Here is an 18,318-nt window from a genome sequence, read left to right as displayed (position 1 = left end):
TTTCAATAAATCCTGATTTCAGTAAGTCCTGGTATGTGCTGTTGTTAAGTTCTGAAAACTAAATACAAATCATATTAGACATGACATCTCAAATATATCTAACAAAGTCCAATTGAAGTCCAATTAGAACATAGGCGATTTAAGGTTTTCTCCCTCAATTGAGCTTATGTCGATGTTATTTCTTCATTTGTATATTTTTTTTCATCTTTTAATTTCATTTGACCAAGGTTAAATCTGGTTATTTTAATTTAACTGAGGTTAACTTAACAGACGTTAAAAATACGTCTGCCACATTAGATTATTCTGAACACATCAGCATCTATCGTTAAATAACATGTAGTAAAATTAGTCAACTGTACTCATATTTCACTTAGATGACCAACTTGAGACCATTTTTAGTTCGGTGACCAACTTGATACATCGCGCTCACTTTAGTGACTCAGTTGATCATTAACCCTTTTATTTTAACACATTTGTGTTGATACTAATGATCAAAGTGATACTTAATTTAATTAAGTTTAACTTCCAAAGCTACAAGATAATACGAGTTCTTATTAAAAAAATATTAGTTAAATATTCTCGGTCAAAATTTAATTCAAGAATTTATTATAATTTAGTTAGTTTTGAAAAAATCAGAAGTAAAATGTGATTTAAGCAAATTTTATAAACTAATGTACAAAATTAGGGATACAATGATCAAAGAGAATAAGAGGGGGTATAATAATCAATTTGGGGTGTGCAAATCTCTAAGTGTGAGGACTTTTTTTTTTTAAATATGTTCATACATAGTTCTCACGCTTACAATAATTATTTATTCAAACAAAAAATTATACAGTGGTAAATTGAGCGAAAAATGCTTACAATAATAGTAAATGTAATGTTTTCGTTAAGTTTTGATTATCATTTTAAACTATATAATTTTGGGATCGGAAAAATTTATTCATTTGACGAGATTATTCATTTATCGAATATTCATTAATCGAGGTTCTACCGTAGATTTCTTTATTCTAAAATAATTTTAACTTATTTAGAAATGAAAGGATTTAACCAAATATGATTATGATTTAAAATTTAAAATTACCATTATAGCCCTCTTCCTCTTTTCTTGAAATTAATACTATCGTAAGGGCATCTATAGTCATGATTCAAAAATTCAAATTCGGAATAGATTAGCCCAAATTCTTTTGTTGATCCAAATTTGAATCAGTGAACAATAATCACGACTATCTAAATTTAATTTAATATATAATAATATTTAGTGACTTGTATATTTTAATTTATTTGATTTGAATTTTGACTATTTAATTGGTTGATTAAAATAGCATGTAACTAATAGTTAATAAAAAACAGTTTTTTGTTAATTATATATGCAAGTTTAATGTTTTTTACCCACGTTAGAAAATTTTATTTTTTAATTCAATTAATTTGTTAAATATAACATATGTAGTCATCTGTAAATAAATAATAAATTTAAGATTAAATAATTTAATATAATATTTATATAAAATAATATGTAAAAATTAATTCGAATAAAAAATTTTTGAATCATTCCAAAATTTGGATCGGCCTAGGTTCCCAACTCTCGCTGATTCAAAACAATTGACATTGGAACAACATCAAGTTAAGTTGAGAGGCACACTAAAAAAATGTACAGGTTAACTAACGTGTTGAACTCCAACTAGTTAAAGCATACATGTACGAGTACGAGTGCGTACATGATTAAAAAAACCCTGCCTGGTTTACATTACAGGGAGCACACTCAAACCCAAATAAAACCCGCAGCCACTCCCAAGAACCCCCCAGATTGTCTGTAATGGGAAAGTCATCTTTCAAGAATGGCAGGAAAAGAAAAGTGGCTTCAAATGGACCTGATCCTTCCCATTCTTTAAAACGTTGTAAAACAGTATGTTTCTTGATTTTTCTTTAATTTTTTTAACAGGGTTTTATAATTATTATCTTCTTTTTGTGCACTTTATGGGCTGTGCATGTCAGAGATGCAAATAGAAGATGACCCATTTCTTCTTTTTGTGTTTTGTAATTTATTTTATTTTTGTGGGTTTTTTGGTGTTATGTACAGGAAAATTCAGGGGGTAGTGGTGAACTAAAGACTTGTCATCAGTGTAAAAGGCGTGATAAAGGGCATGTTGTAAAATGCAGTTTGTGTCAGAAGAATGGATATTGTCTTCCCTGCATTTCTAATTTGTATGTGAATTCCCTTTGTGTTTCAAAATTATAGCCCACTTAACTGATTAATCATTCTTATAGTTGTTGTTATGCGAAAAGGTGTTGTGTTATTTGAATGTTTCGTTATGTGAGTCTAAAGGACTCTACATGCTTTTTATTTAGGGTTTGTTTGTGTAAGTGACTTGCGAGTCCAAATTAACTTATTTTGCCTGTTTGTGCGATAGCAATTGGATTTTGGAAAGGAGAGGTATTAATTTATTCTAGAGTCTAATTTTAAGTTATGTTAGCGGGATTCAAGTACGAGTGTGGAATATGGTGCTCATCAGTGACAGACTCTTGGTTTTAAAAAATTTAGGATTTTTGGATGATGATCCAAAATGGTATTATATTCACATTTTTCCTTTTTCCTGTCAATGTATATTCTTTGATATACTGCATACACTTAATTGTTCATGTCAAATTCATAACATAAATCTAAGAGGAGAATATTTAAAAGTCTTTCAGGGACCGAAATAACTTGTTTGGATGCTTTAAATTTAATTTGAACTAGCTTTGTACAAGGTAAAGTGTCCATTTTTAGATTTTTTGGATTTCAATATGAAGGATATGACTCAATCCTGTACCCACACCACTGATGTCAGGTCTGTTCGGCAGAATTACGAGGACAAAACGAGATTCTGGGATATACAACAGATTTTTTGTTTGTCATTGATCTGATAGAAATCAATACTACCCTCGTGACGAAATGTAAATTCTGTTTATTTTATTTTTAAAATATAATTATGAGCTATACATTATCTATGAAACTATTTATAAAAAGATTAGAATTGTTCAATTATTATGAGTAACTTCTTTAACATAAGTAAATAATTATTAAGTAATAAGTAACCAAAGAGGGCCTTATCGCCATAGTGAAGGTGGAAGTAAGAACATCACATTTTTCGGCCGGGTTCTTATAATTGTGGGTTGCTTTCAAATTTTAGGTCAAAAGTTAGAATTTGGAGTCTATAAATTAGCATTCTTTTAACTATGTAAGAATGTTAAATATATATCTTATGTGTGATTTGTCATGAATGTTTCAGTTTGGAAGTGATATAGTGATATGTGTTTTATCATATTAATACAACATCTAGTGATTTTCTTTTTGTGTTTTGTTCACAACTTTCTTGGTTTACAACAGCTACCCAAAGATGAAAGAGGTGGATTTTGTTGAGGCATGTCCATTTTGTCGAGACATATGCAATTGCAAACGTTGCTTGAGCCTAGAATTGCCAATTAAAGTTTGTTTCTTCCACTTCTAACTTTTTTTTAATTAATTATGATTCATGTATTTATGTGTATATAACCTTTATACTTATTTTGGATGATGGTTTCAGAATATAACAAGTCTTTCCAAAGAAGATAAATTCCACCACTCGAAATATCTCTTGAAAAAACTTCTCCCTTTTGTTAGAAAATTCAGTGAACAACAAAATATGGAAAGGAAGATGGAGGCTAAGATTCGAGGTAATGCTGATTATTAGCTTGAAAAATAAGTAGTGCACTAGATTATGTAGCTAAATATCTTTACCATTTTTGTAACTTTCAAATTACTTGGTTCGAAAGAGAAAGAGCATGATTGTGTGATTTCTTGTTTACATAGATGAATTTATCTTATCGTTGTACATAGTTCAAGAAAAATCCGATTCTCTCAGTAAGACATAACAGGCTACGTTATTGCTCTTTTTTGAGATTAGAGTAGGTTAGATTTATATCCACTCATTTCATTGCAGTGTCTTTAATGTTTAATGGGTATTTTAAACAACATAAGATTCTTTCGGTGGTTTTTACCAACTTAAGGTTTTATGAGAGTCGGTAACTTCACATGGTATACGAGCTATGCGAGCGTGAGCATAGGTGGATACGGAATTTTTTTTCATGGGGGCTATCTAAAAAATTAACTATTTTTTTTCACTGCAAAAATAAATTTAAAGACAGGGAAGGGGAGAAGAGACTACGTATGGTGATACTTTAAAGATTGGAAATAAAAAAGTAAAGTAAATACAATCAAATAAAAAAGAATAGAAATTAGAAATAAAATTTATTATAATTAAAGAATACAAAAGGATAATAGATAAGTAAAATTCAATTATTTTTATTTAAGTTGTTAGCTTTTTAATTATCTAACTTTTTTTTCTTAAAACTAAAGAGGGCTAAACTATTCTTTTTGCAAATATTGTATATGTCAAAAAAATTAAAAGAAAAAAAAAAGTTCAGTGGGCCAGTCATCCTACACTAAGCCACTAAGTCCTCAGTAGCGTGAGCTCATGTTCATTAGGGGTCTCATGTTCGAACTCTCCGACCTCAAAAATTTTGAATTCGGGGTCACCTTGTTTGTTCCTTGCTCATTGACGAAATCGTTCCCCTTTGTAGGGTTGTTATTGTTCCCTTTAAAGAGATTGGAGGATTGTTATTGTTTTCTTTAATGGTATTGTATAATGATTGTGTCAATGATGATGTATGCCAATAATGTATTGTCCATTTTAGAGATGCACAAAAATCTGAAAAGCCCGTCTGATCCGATTCGGAAAATCTGGTAAAAAAAGCCCGGGCCCGATCCTGCCCGCGGGTCTTAACGGGCCATATATTTTTTCGTAAAAATCCGACCCGAACCGATTCGGTAAAAGCTCGGATTTAAGCCTGATCGTACAAAAGCCCGGCACGGCCAGGCCGATCCATTAAAAGCCCGGATTTTATGTTAATTTTTAATAAATATTTGAATAGAACATTGGAAAAATTATGCTTTATCCAAATTTATTTTATAATTGAATATCGAATAAAAATCCTAAATTTCTAATAAACTCTTTAGAGAATTAATAGTTACACATCTTTTAATTATACGTGAATACCTTTTATTAATATTAAGATTGAATTACTGAGATGTTAATTTAAAATTCTAAAATATTCGAAGATATAATATAAATAATTTATTCTAAATTCTAATCAGGATTGTGTACACATAAATTAAAGCCTAAACTTACAAAAATAATACAAAAAAATGTACGAAAATCATATATTATTACTAAAAAATTAAAAAAATTAATATAAAAATTATTTTAAAAAATCCGGGGCCGATCTGGCTCGATCCGCGAGGCGTAGTTATTTTGAACGAAATCAGGCCCGGGTCGAATTTAAAAAAAGCCCGGCCCGGCCCGGGTTCAAAAATTCCGGATTAATTAAATCCCAGCCCGAATCCGGCCTGATCCAATTTTTGTGCATCTCTAGTCCATTTAGTGGATTCTATCAGCAGTGGAACCGGAACCGGGTTTTGAACATAATAAAGGGCAACTCGGTCTATATAATTGTTCGTGCCTTGTTTTTAATTATCGGAAAAAATTTCTCAATAAAAAATTTCTATACTTAGATTTTTCATTACAAATTATATTATGTAGATAAATAATTAAGTTCAAAAATACATATCTAGCATTTTGTACATACCTATTTAAAAACAAGGAATTCTTTTCTGAAATAAGTCATATTTTCTTTTTCGTTTATAGGAATAAATGCTTTATTTTTCAAAAATAAGCCAAATTAGACACTCTCTCTTGGTTCATTTATTTAATTTATTAGATATTCATATACTTAATAATTATTAATATTAAATCCTAAATTTGATGATATAAAAAATTAATGTATGTTATAAAAATTCATTGGGATTTTTACTACTAATTATCGCTATATTTCAATAAATAAATAAATCAATACCCGGTAAGAGTTTAGTGCGGCTTCAGCCCCCACTCGGCATATGGTCAGTCCTCCCTGATTCTATCAACACCTTGAGTTTTGAGAAATTTAATTGCTTAACTACGGATTTATATCTTGTTAGAATTAAGCTTAGTTAATAGTGTATTATTGTATGTACATTAAAGTGCAAGCAATTCAAACGCTAAGTGTTAATTAAGCATTTGAGAAGGTTATTTGAATATATCTCATAGTTATATGAGCGTGTCTTCAGTAATGTTTACAATATATGATCAAATCAGTCGCTTCTACCAGCACTTTGATGTTTTGGAAGAAATCGTAACTTGGTATGGTAAGAGTTCAGGTTTAATACAGTTTCGGACCCTTCGACCCCCAAGATTTTCAAGTTTTAGACACCTTTGTGTGTTGCTCCTTGGTGAGATGTGCCTTTTTTGGGAACTGGGTTGGGGGTGGTAGCTAAACACTTGTAAAATTCTTATTATATTTTATTGAAGGGTTATCAATATCGGAGGTTAAAGTGAAAGCAGCAAATTGTCCAGTCGATGAGCGCTTGTATTGGTTAGTCCCCCCCCCCCCCTCTCTCTCCCTTCACACAATATATAGCAATTCACTGAATGACATCACATGTCCTATGCAGCAACTACTGCAGAACTTCTATTGCGGACTACCATCGGAGCTGTTCACGTTGTTCATATGATCTTTGTATTACTTGTTGCCAGGAGTTGCGAGATTGTTGTTTGCATGAAAGACATAAGGAAACTATGCAATACGCAGATCCTGGGGCAGGCTATATACATGGTCAAAAATGTAAGTTTTTTAGTAATGGAACTTTGGGCACAACTTCTAGAACAAAGAACAGCGCTCGTGTGAAGTTAGAATCTGAATGGAAACCAAACAAGGATGGTAGTATATCTTGTCCCCCAGAGAGTATGGGTGGCTGTGGTAAAGGAATTCTAAAATTGAACCAAGTCTTACCAGAGGGCTGGCTTTCAAACATGATAGTAAAAGCTGAAAAGTTACATGAACTGTATAAGCTGAATAACATACCAGAAACCCCTGCACATTGGTGCTCCTGTTATAACGTGGCATCTAAGAACATTGCAAGAACAAAATTGCGGAAAGCAGCTTCTCGAGACAACTCAAATGACAATTACTTGTACTCTCCTAGTGCTAAAGACGTTCAAGCTGAAGATCTGAAGTGTTTTCAGGCCCACTGGTCAAGAGGCAAACCTGTAGTTGTTAGCAATGTGCTTGAAAGTGCGTATGGTTTGAGCTGGGAACCAATGGTGATGTCACGAGTCATCCGTGATACAAATCCCCAGACTGATCTAGCTGTTCTTAATTGTTTGAATTGGTGTGAGGTAAGCAGGCTTTTATAGTGCACACAATGTTCTCTGTCTAGTTTAGTAATTCTTTGCCTCTTTAATGTACTAGATATTACCTAACCACTGTTCTGGAGGGTTTGTATCCTAAACATAGTGAGGGGTCTAGCCTTTTTCATGCAGCAATAACTTTATACTCCCTGAAAGATATAAGTGCATTAAGGAAAATTACATACTGTGATTAAAGATACAAACAGGAAAACACTTCTACTTGTGTGCCAAATGTGAAAATATATTGATTATGATATATTTAGTGATAATAAAATATGGGTAAGTTCTACGGAGAACCACTTTAGACGGAGCTCTGGATTACACAGTTTTTTCCCTGCAAAGTGGTCAATGCCATTTAGAAAAATGAAGGTGATCGGTTAAATTGTTATTGTTCTGCATAAATAATAATAATAATAATAATAATAATAATTATTATTATTATTATAATTACAATCATCATCATTATAATTCATAATAATACTAACAACTCTAAGAAAAAGTTATTTCCAAGTCTGCAGAATACAGATTAGAAAATGGAGCAGAAGATATTGGTTCTCCAGTTGGTATATTATAAAATTTACAATTGAACTTTTTTCTTATATATATATATGTATGTATGGTTTTAATATATATAATATTTAGCAAAAATGTGATGCCTACTGAACTTTGATTCTGCTGGTTCAGTTTTTGAATTCTTTCTTTAACATCAATCAAAAAAATTTACATAGAGTCTGTTGGAATTTTGGAAATCTTCAATCCCGTCCTGAAGGCTCCATTTTTAACATCGATAATAACAAAGTCACAGGAAATTGTGTCATTTGAGGTGCAGTTTATCATATTCATCTTGTTCTCCTTATTCTTATTAATTTTTAGGATTACCTTGTTGCTATTAGATGAAGCCAGCATGATCCATTAATGTATATCTTACCTCTCGTATAATAAATCGCACGTGCCTACAACTGTATAAATATGTTGTTTTATCAGTTGTAGAACTCATTTATCAATTATTATGTCTTGTAGGCGAAACTTAGTGTGAACAAGTTCTTTACAGGCTACACAGAGGGCATACTTGACAGGGCTGACTGGCCCCAAATGCTGAAGTTGAATGATTGGCCCCCTTTTGGTTTATTTGAGGATTATCTCCCACGTCATAACGTTGAGTTCATAAGTTCTTTGCCATTCAAGGAGTACACAAATCCACAGAGAGGCTTCTTAAATCTTGCCGTCAAGTTACCCAATGATCATTTGTTGCCAGACACAGGGTCGAAGCTGTACATTGCTTATGGCTTTCCCGAGGAACTGGGACGTGGAGACTCTGTAAAAAAAATCCACTGTCACGAGTCAGATGCGGTATTTTACTTAAGCATCCATAATCCACAAGTTTGTTTGTTTATTGAATACCGCATACATATGCCCTTCTTTTTTCCTTTTCTGGGTACTATATATACGGTCTTTCATTATACTATTTTGATATATTCTGTTGCATCATAGACTCATAAGTGATGGAGGTCAGTAGCAACTATGGTATATTTGAATACCTTATTATGGGTTCTGGCGCAGGTGTATGTGCTCACACATGTTAAAGAGATGATGTTTACGCCTTCACAGCTTGCTAAGATAGAAGAGTTGAAAAACAAGCACTATCTTCAGGATCAGAGAGAAATATATATGAATGAGGAAATCGTGAATGGAATGGAGCAGGAGAAGGAACTTGATGATGTAGACGGATTAGATTTAGAGAAGACGGACGGGGGTGCCCTTTGGGACATTTATCGCAGAGAGGACGCTTCCAAGTTAAAAGAATATCTCTCAAAACATTCAAAAGAGTTCAGGCATATATATTGTTTGCCACTAAAACAGGTAGTGTTTTAATGTCGATGGTTTTGCAAGATAGCTAATAGTCTATAATATCTTATAGCCGACTTTTTTTTAACTGCGCTGAACTGTTATCTCCCTTATAACTCTGACATTAAGTGTCTGTAGATATCTACTCCCTGTCCTGTCATCGTATTTGAGTTTTTCATCGAGCATAAAAAGAATGTATAATTATTTATGTAGCAAGAAAACAACTGTTATGTGGGAGGGGTATGGTTTACATGCGGCTGAATTGTCTACACTTGAATGCACTTTTATCCCTTGAACAAACATTGGGCAATTTGCAAACCCATTTATTATATTTTGTCTGCGTTGATCCATCGTTGCACTTTTCCATGGCTACTGTATTTACTATAGTATTGTTTAAAAGATGAAGACTCCTTTATATACCAAATATCCGTTTGCCCTCAGTTTTTGTCAATGTAACTACAAGCAAACTTGCTTCAGCAGCAAAGAACATGCATAACTGTACATGTGTGTTGATATACTATACCTTGACACTCTAAGAATCTTACCTTTCATGATATTAAGACAATGTATGTGTCGATCCTTTGGATTAAGACAATGAGAAATGGATCTGTTGTTTTCTAGATTTGTTTTTTATTTGTAATTGACTTTTTACTTCTTTAATTTATTTATTTTTGTGGGATTTACCGGAACTAGCATATAAAGAGGTCCTGTGCTAATCACAGCAAATTGACATATAAACAAATCCTTTGTTTTCCAGGTTTTTGACCCTATTCACGATAGATCATTTTACTTGAACACGGAGCATAAAAGGAGGCTTAAGAAGGAATATGGCAAGTTTTCATTTGTTGAATATACATAGGTTTATCAAGTTTACATTTACTTTTGTGTTATTTTATTTTCAACCTCTTCTTTTTTCTTCTTCAAGGAATTGAACCATGGACTGTGGTGCAAAATTTAGGAGATGCAGTTTTTATTCCTGCAGGATGTCCTTGTCAAGTTAGATATTTAAAAGTGAGTTTGCTTGGAAATCACTCTGTCATGTACCATCATTGTAATTCTTCTGTACCTGCTTTGTATTTATCCAAAATCCTTCAATAAACTTATTGTTAGAATTATAAATTATATTGCTCTCAGTTAAAGGAATTCGAAGCCATCCTCTTATAGTCGAGTCATTGTTATTGTCGTGCGCGCGCACACACACACATTTTAATATGTTGCGAGATCCTGATTTTGGTGTGAGTATACTTATCATTTTTTATACACATTTCTGATCTGTTTGCAATTCTTTAGTCATGTATACAGGTTTCAACTGGCTTTGTTTCACCTGAAAATGTAGACGCTTGCATCCGTTTATCAGAGGAAATCCGTGTCCTTCCCCAGAACCACAGGGCGAAGGAAGACAGAATAGGGGTATACATCTGCCTTATCTTTTAACTCCGTGTTTTTTTTCATCTTCAACAGTTTTATCATTCTACCACATTTGATGTTAAAATATTTCTATCTGCTGAAACTATTAATTATTAACTATAGTTTTCTCTCTAAAACTTTGCCTCGGTCTTGGAATATTTTGCTTCATACAGGTAAAGAAATTAATTATTCATGCGATGAGACAAGTCTTGGACGAGTTGGACGTGTTTTCCAAGTATGATAGCTTTTATCTTGATTCCGTACTTGTTCTCGTACCTTTTCCTTTATTTTCCTCCTCCCTGTTATGGTAACTCACACTATTGAGATTTCTTTCATGAATTGCCCGAGTTTATGTTGCTGCTAACATTGCATTATTGTGTGTGCAGCTCGTGCAAATTCTTTTGTTTAGAACAAAAAATGTATTGCAGGCCTTTTTTTAATACCTTCACATATCTTTTCAAAGCACCATTATTGTGTATAACTTTAGTATACTTATTTACAGCCAATTCAGTACAAGACAAGATTTCTCTTACATACACAATTCAGAACCCAAATGATTTCCTTTGTTTAAAATTCTCTAAGCCTTGTCTCATAACAAATTTGTAAATCTATTTCATTGACTTCTCTAAGCTTTGAACCTTACGGTGCCCTAATTTATTCTTATATTACTATAAACACTCCCCCTCTCTCGTAAAGGAGAAAAGGCCGTCAATGGCACATTTTTAGTACAAAATGCCCCAAAAGGCACAGCTCAAAAAAAGGCCCCAAATAGCACTCCAATACACTATATAAAGTAACGTTTTGAAAAATTCTAATGTAGCGTTTGTGCCTTTTTTCAGTTCAAAATGCCTAGCATGATGGTGTGTTTTGATCTCTAACATTTATAAAAAAAACGCCACTTCGTCTCACGTATTGAGACCAGAAACAACACTTGATGTTGCGTTTTCAACAGTAGAACACAATTTAAAATTGCATTTTCAATCATTTCTACTAATATTTTATATTTGGGCTCAATTTTTTAATTAAAATTTTTAAAATTTAAGCGTGAACCTTATTTTAACAATTTTTAATATTTTAGGATTCAACAATTCCCCATTTGGGTTTTAGAAATATTTTTTTAAAAAAAATTAAATACACACGATTTAGGTGCCCTAAACCCTTAATTCGAGTATGAATCCTAATTTATTTATCTTTTTAATATTTTAGGGTTCAATAATTCTCCATGCGGGTTTAAAAATATTTGAATAAAAGACACAACGATTTAGGGTTTAAGGAGCCTAAATCCTAATTTAAGCTTGGAACCTAAATCAAGTGTGGACCATAATTTAACTTTTTTTAATATTTTAGAGTTCAATAATTCCCATTATATATTCTAAAATATTAAATATTATTTAATATTAAAATATTGAATTGATTGTTAATTGCATAATATTAAAAATCTAGGATAATGCTATAAGATATAGCGTTTACATGTTGAACTTGTGTAAATGACTTCTCCGGCGTGGGGGATTAAAGAAAACGACTTGTCCGGCGTAGGGGGATTAAAGAAAAAGTAAACCAATGTAACGTCTCAGCAAAAGGAACTTGATCCCCTGTTTTGAAGTGCTATTTAGGGCCTTACTCACGGATTGTGCTATTTGGGGCATTTCTTCTTCAAAAAATGCTATTTGGGGCCAACACCCCGCATAAAGCTCAAGGTGATTCAGTTATATATTAAATAAACAACCCATACCACTCGTATAAGTGGAAAAATACTAGGTGCGGGGCTCGAACCTGAGACCTCATGTGCTCTGATACCTTGCTAAATCACTAGCTTTCTCTAGAACCTTGAATTTTAGGAGGCAGCCTTAAGTGGATCATTTATTATATTTAACATATTTTAAATGCATTATAATATTTAATTTAATTGGAAGTGACAAGGCCCGTTCAGCAAATGTCCAAATTTCAAAATTGCAAGTTTCGCGTTTGATCTAATGATGTGCTTTTAGGAAAATATTTTCCCGCTGCTTGATTGAATGATAAGCTCTAATATTCTGTAACTGGATTAACATTCTTAATTTTTTAATAAAGGGGAAAATTTGTAATATTTTATGTTAAAAAATGGATCCGATGTCTAGGCTCCTTGAAGTTCATGAGTTACATATAAGATCGATAATAAGAGCATTTTAAATATTGCAGCTTTCAGTGCCCTACTCCCAATCAACCTATGAAGACTGAGGATCTGGATATGATTTTTGATCCTTCCAAAGAAATTGGGTACCAGGGATCAGCGCCAGAATTTGATCTTAAAAGTGACTTCCATCTCGATTCTCTGAAATTATATGCTAGACGCATATCTAAGAAGGGACAGATACTGAATCATAGTCCTAGAAGTGATGCTGCCCTAATCAAAAGTGACTTCCAAAAGGAGGCTAATATATTTGGGGTGATTTGGCTTAAATTTTTTTTTTATACTGTGTGCTTGTTGTTAAGCTATAGCAGGGCAGTTGCTCCCCCTCCCAGTGGTTTATTTTTCTTTTCTTTTTAATGAAGGTGGATTCTCATTCCATGACAAAGACATTGCAACCTCCTTCCCCAAATGATTATCCAGGCTCTTGCAGTCGAACACCCAGGTCAGTACCAGCTGAGACGGTTGGGTTCTTCAAGCAGTTGGAGGACTTAATTCAAGAAAACAGGTTTGATGTATTTAGGGCCCTTCCTCCTCAAATTCACTTGGATATACAGATTGTCCAGGAGTACGAAAAGATGCTCAAGAAGTATCTATCCGGACGCCTTCTAGACCTTGCCGATGATTTAAATTATCAGGAGTTTAATGAAGTCTTACACGGTTTGCTGGCTTGTAGGAGGATCCCTTCACACTTGCAGCAGGGATTCTTAACCCTTCGTTGGGAATTGCCATATTTAACCAGTAGAGCCTATGAGCTTCACAAAAAAGTGAGCAGGGGCATAGTTTCGCCTCTTGCAAGGTCTAAGGAGAAAGAGGAGTTAAAGAGCATGTTTTACAAATATAGTCAGATTGAAGATAATCTGGTGAAGTTGGAGAAAGAAAAAGATGATAACATGTTTGAGATCGATAAACTTCAGGCGAGTAACGAACACATAGGTGTAGAACTTACAAATCTTAAGGCTGAAATGATGAAGACTGTTATTGGTGGCTGTGTTATAATGTGCAATGATAATATGGGGAAGCTGGAGCAACTGAAAGAACGCAACTCAGATGAGATTGTCAGGCTCCGTGCCAATAATGAAGCCATAGATGCGAAGATCATCAAATTTGCTGATGAAGCTGACGCTTTGCAGAAGGATGCTTCTGCTCAGAACTCTAAAGTAATGAACCTTGAGGCTTTAGGATCAATGTATGAGGCGAATGTGGAAAATGCTATGGATAGGTTGGTTATCATGGAGCTCAAATGGAAGGAACGTGCAGAGTCGCTGTACTATTGAATTGCATTGTGTTATTGCCTAATGCATACTACTTGTGTATGCTTTGTTCGAGGTGACAGGGGTATCTTGAATTACGATTCCTTTTTTATTACAGTTTTACTTTTTACTCTTCCAACAAACTGCATAAAGCTTGTACTGAGAATAGTTGGTTTCAGGGATGTGCAATGTTTTTTACTTGTTCCGCTTGTCATATTTTAGCTTCTCTAGCATGTTCAGTCACTGACCTGGTGCCTCAGTTTATAGTTCAGGGTTTAAAAAACAGAAGGAAGGATCCCTCATTTTTGACAGTAACCAGTGTGGTTATTCAGAAGACGATTCGGAAGGAGCAAAGAGCAAATGAAGCACAAGGAACCTAAAAAAAGTGACTTGGCCAACCACCTTGTAACCTCTAGGACTCCCTTAAGCAGCCTGTCTACTCCTCTATAGGAGGTATGGGAACATTTACCCTCCCTAGACCCTCCCAAAGGGCGGACCAAGTATTGTTTAGTTAGATTTGAATAGACAGTTTGCCCTTATTTTGTTGACACTCTGCTTGTATGAAATTGGTGGTCTCCCCATTGTGTTGTTCGTAATTCATAATATTATATCCAGTTTAAGTGTTACCTGTAAAATTATAATTGTAAGTTTGTTTATCTAGCAAGACACTCAAATCCTAGCCCAGTGCTGAAGTCTGATAAGTTACTATATATACATATAAGTTAAGAAAATCCAGGTTCTCCTGATTTTCATTCAGTTTTAACCATGTTCAAAGGGTCGCTAATCATTGGTCTTTCATATATAGCTAACAAATGACATCAACTAGAGCATCAAACAGAAAGACATGGAACATTATATAGCCTTTCCTCACAGGAAATAAACAATATAATATGAAAGCGGAATCAAACATTATAAGATGTGACATCTGATATAATAATATCATCCAACTCAAAATCCCTCAAGAGATTGACACATTAAACCAAATAAAGCTGGCACCAGCACTTTTATATCTTATCAAGCTTTTCTGCCTTGACAACAGGGTTAGCCTTAGCTATTGCATCACGTCCAGCAGTGCGATAATCAAAGGGGCACTCGTGTTTGTCTGAGTAGCGATGCGATCCGCAGAAAAGGTTACCGCAACGACATTTAAAGCCAGTTAATCCAACCCGTTTCTTGCAGGTACTGCAGCGACTAGGACCTTTGCCCTTCATTTCGTCAGTTTCACCAGAGCCTGAAACAATAGGTGAAGAAGGCAGAGAGATAATCTTTGATTCGGGTAGATCAACTTGCATACTCACAGTGCCTGCAGCAACGGGTTCTTTCTCACAGCCACTTGACGACCCATTTATTATATTTTCAATGGAAGTTGCAGCAAGCGTAGCCTGCTCTTGTTTCAAAACCATATCCTTGTGGCACTTGGAGCACATATTCATGGTGGCTGCACTTCCAAAGAAGCCACAGTTATTAATGCACAAGATGGGTCCTTCGGGAGGGGCTTGGCATCCTGTTTCATTGTTCTCCATTTGCACTGCTGCAGCAAAAGGCACTTAAGAATTGCAATACTTGCACAAGAATTGAGAACTATAACAGCTGTAAAATAGAGTAAAACTTGCATGTCCACAAATCACTAGTATGGTGATTATATTAAACACCTACTTAATACATGGTCACTTGACATGATACACAATTACCATAGAGAAGTGACAGCAATACAAACATGATAATGCGTGCACAGATACATGGGTGTGCACGAGGATGCATGTATAATTAAACTCTAATTTACAATGCAGACCAATTTACAGACTACATGGAATTGCATATATTTTAATACACTGCTTACAATCATACAGCCTCTACGAAGTACAAACTATAACAAAGTTCTACCATAGTAGATTAACAATAGTATCCATCACAAAGTAAAAGGACATAATAACTTATTAGTGCAAAAATTTACTACCTAGAACATATTCAACCTAAAATGAAAGGAAACCTCCTGGGAGTCGTATATAATCCAAAAATTCCAGATCATCTGCATGCCTACAGAGGCAGCACTCTCATTAGTGGAGATGGTGGTCAAATTCTCAATCAGGTCAACTAGTAATATTAAGCAAGGAGAAACTTCTTGCCATGCATGGCCAGAAGACTAACAGTAGGTGACCCATCATCAACAAGGTTGAGCTGAATGTCTGCGACTAATCAGGTCAGGATTAGCAGCCTGATACCTTTACTGTTGTACCAATACTGCTCTATTCCAAAAAAATCTGTGACTGCTCGAATATCATTTGTACAACTTATTATCAGGAGGCCATATTTTGCCACAATAGAATGAGAAAAAATGAACTAAGAATACCATCTTGTTAATTGACATGTCAGGCTTTGAAAATCTTTTTGTTGCTAAAAGAGGCTACCTGAGTCCTGACTGAATATTTGGCAAGTCTAACACTCAGGCTGAAGAAATTTAGAGTACTTCAATGATTTTACCGGACTGAAGTGGAGAGGCATATACCCATATGCTTAAACAAATTCCAAGGCCAAACAAAAAGCAGGTTTAATTCTCTTCCTATAGGCTGAACATCAAAGATATAATTAAGATTTAGACATCTGACGAAGAGAGATAGATTATATGGGAATGTTCAGATGCCAGATTTGAAAGCTAAACCTGAGTACAGCTGACTATCTTGGAGCAGAAACTGAAGTCGATTCCATCCCCAGAAATCAATAAACTAAATATCACAATATGTATCAACTAGGAGAAGAACTTTAATACATAGACTATTGTCTGGCACACCTCCTACCTCATGCCTCTACAGCCAAGTTCAGAGGGGCATATAAGTATGGACGCTACGGACCTAGTGGCTACACACTAGCCTAGCATCGATATTAGACCTCCTTAGTTCCTTATACATGCTACCACCAGAGCCGCCTAAACTTTTCATATATGTTTATTAACAGCCACCAAATGAACAAGTATTGCAAACATCCATAAGCTTTTTAAAAAAAAAATTACAGGTCTACATGCATGCTTAATAATATAGCAATATGTTAAACAAAAGAAACTACAACAAGCAATATAACATAAGCAAAATCCAAACAAAAATTACGTTCTGTACATAATCAACAATAATCAAATTCAAACTATACCAAACTAATCCAATCATAAAAAAAACCCCTAAAATATTTATAAAATCAACAAAACCTCCAGATCCCAAATCAATAATACCTCGAAAACAACACAAACCCAACACACACAATCAATTAAAACACAAATTATCACCACCCCACATATGAAAAACAAAACCCCAAATAATCCCAGATACAATTTTACAAAAAAATAAAAAAATTCATATAAATTGAAATGATAAACCCTAAAAAATGAGCAAAATAATCAACAAAAACACAACAGATCGATGAAAATGGAAGGGCTGACCTGTTAATCTTCTTCAAAATGGAAACTTTAAGCCGATCTCGCAACGATGAGCCCTAAATCAATCAGAAAATGAAGTCAAACATCAAAAAATGACCAAATTAAACAAACAAAACAAATATACAAATATGTATGTATATGATATACGTGTATAATATTGTGATGATGATGATGTGTAAGAGAGATAGATGGGGGTGGGATTATTGTTAGTTGTTACCCTAGCGAACGAACGAGGGGATCGTCAGAGAGAGAGAGAGAGAGCAAGAGAGAATTAGAATTATAGGGAGAGAGAAAGAGAGAGAAGGAGAGAGACTATTGTATTACCTTTTTCTTTTGAATTATTGTGTTGCTTTTCTTTATGTTTATTTAAGTTAATTTTAATAAATAAAATAAATGTGGTTGCGTGTGTTGCAATGAATGACGTAAATGTGTTGAATCTACACTTCTTTCAGAGACAATTCAGTTAGGTCAGTTTCGCTTTTATCATAGATAACATTTCATTGATTTGATTTGATTTGATTAATTTCGTGTTAGGTCAGTTTCGTGTTATTTGGTTACTTTTCATATGAGTTGTTTTTAATTCCTTATTTTTCTGATATCATATACTGTATTTGTTTATATCATGGTTATTCATCATTTTTCAAAATTGTTGACAAATCGTTCAAAAATAGATGAAAATATTTGATCAATTCGAATAATTTCAATTTTCAAAACTCGTAAATAAGTACGTTAATCAAATAATTCCAATTTCCGAAATCTGTAATCATGAAAATGTTAGGGGTCATTTGTTAACTCCTGAACCAAACTAAAAGTACTGGACGAGTGGCTATTGACTGGTTAAGATTGTATATTTAGTTATTTTTCTGGACGAGGCAAATTTTCCTTTGGATGACAGAGGTTTAAATTTTACTCTGAATCACACCA

The 18,318-nt window shown here is 33.8% G+C and overlaps 2 protein-coding genes across 5 annotated transcripts; one reads left to right on the top strand and one right to left on the bottom strand.

The window, feature by feature from the left end:
• The first annotated feature begins 1,648 nt into the window (after nt 1-1,648).
• Nucleotides 1,649-14,596, top strand: LOC141707160 (lysine-specific demethylase JMJ26-like). Of its 2 annotated transcripts, XR_012569006.1 has the most exons (15): nt 1,649-1,903; nt 2,078-2,202; nt 3,365-3,464; nt 3,561-3,690; nt 6,420-6,483; nt 6,563-7,286; nt 8,319-8,648; nt 8,859-9,158; nt 9,901-9,973; nt 10,069-10,154; nt 10,434-10,553; nt 10,724-10,785; nt 12,729-12,975; nt 13,083-14,046; nt 14,231-14,596. XR_012569006.1 is itself a non-coding variant. In XM_074510186.1 (14 exons), the coding sequence occupies exons 1-14, from the start codon at nt 1,814-1,816 to the stop codon at nt 13,992-13,994; spliced, it is 3,363 nt and encodes a 1,120-aa protein (XP_074366287.1). In that variant the 5' UTR covers nt 1,649-1,813; the 3' UTR covers nt 13,995-14,596. The 2 variants fall into 2 exon arrangements, 1 of the variants encoding a protein (XP_074366287.1); XM_074510186.1 differs by having other exon boundaries at nt 13,083-14,596.
• Nucleotides 14,597-14,802: 206 nt separating this feature from the next.
• LOC141707161 (zinc finger A20 and AN1 domain-containing stress-associated protein 8-like) lies at nt 14,803-17,721 on the bottom strand. 3 transcript variants are annotated; one of them, XM_074510189.1, is made up of 3 exons: nt 17,612-17,721; nt 17,398-17,450; nt 14,803-15,498 (listed from the first exon to the last, which is right to left on the bottom strand). In XM_074510189.1, exon 3 carries the CDS (start codon nt 15,491-15,493, stop codon nt 14,975-14,977), a length of 519 nt encoding a protein of 172 aa, XP_074366290.1. In that variant the 5' UTR covers nt 15,494-15,498; nt 17,398-17,450; nt 17,612-17,721; the 3' UTR covers nt 14,803-14,974. The 3 variants fall into 3 exon arrangements, with proteins under 3 accessions (XP_074366290.1, XP_074366288.1, XP_074366289.1); XM_074510187.1 differs by having other exon boundaries at nt 14,803-15,501; nt 17,612-17,720; XM_074510188.1 differs by lacking the exon at nt 17,612-17,721 and adding an exon at nt 17,542-17,562 and having other exon boundaries at nt 14,803-15,501.
• Nucleotides 17,722-18,318: the final 597 nt, after the last annotated feature.

This window comes from Apium graveolens, chromosome 2, assembly GCF_009905375.1.
Source record: "Apium graveolens cultivar Ventura chromosome 2, ASM990537v1, whole genome shotgun sequence".
Taxonomy (NCBI): Eukaryota; Viridiplantae; Streptophyta; class Magnoliopsida; order Apiales; family Apiaceae; genus Apium; species Apium graveolens.
This window is presented reverse-complemented; position numbering and strand designations above follow the sequence as displayed.

What these genes read in the sequence shown, in the direction of transcription:
- LOC141707161 (XM_074510189.1), bottom strand. Translation starts at nt 15,493, where the DNA reads ATGGAGAACAATGAAACAGGATGCCAAGCCCCTCCCGAAGGACCCATC.
- LOC141707160 (XM_074510186.1), top strand. Translation starts at nt 1,814, where the DNA reads ATGGGAAAGTCATCTTTCAAGAATGGCAGGAAAAGAAAAGTGGCTTCA. An exon ending in CTTCCCTGCATTTCTAATTT is followed by an intron (nt 2,203 to 3,364) that starts GTATGTGAATTC and finishes GGTTTACAACAG; the next exon opens with CTACCCAAAGATGAAAGAGG. An exon ending in CGAAGGAAGACAGAATAGGG is followed by an intron (nt 10,554 to 10,723) that starts GTATACATCTGC and finishes TGCTTCATACAG; the next exon opens with GTAAAGAAATTAATTATTCA.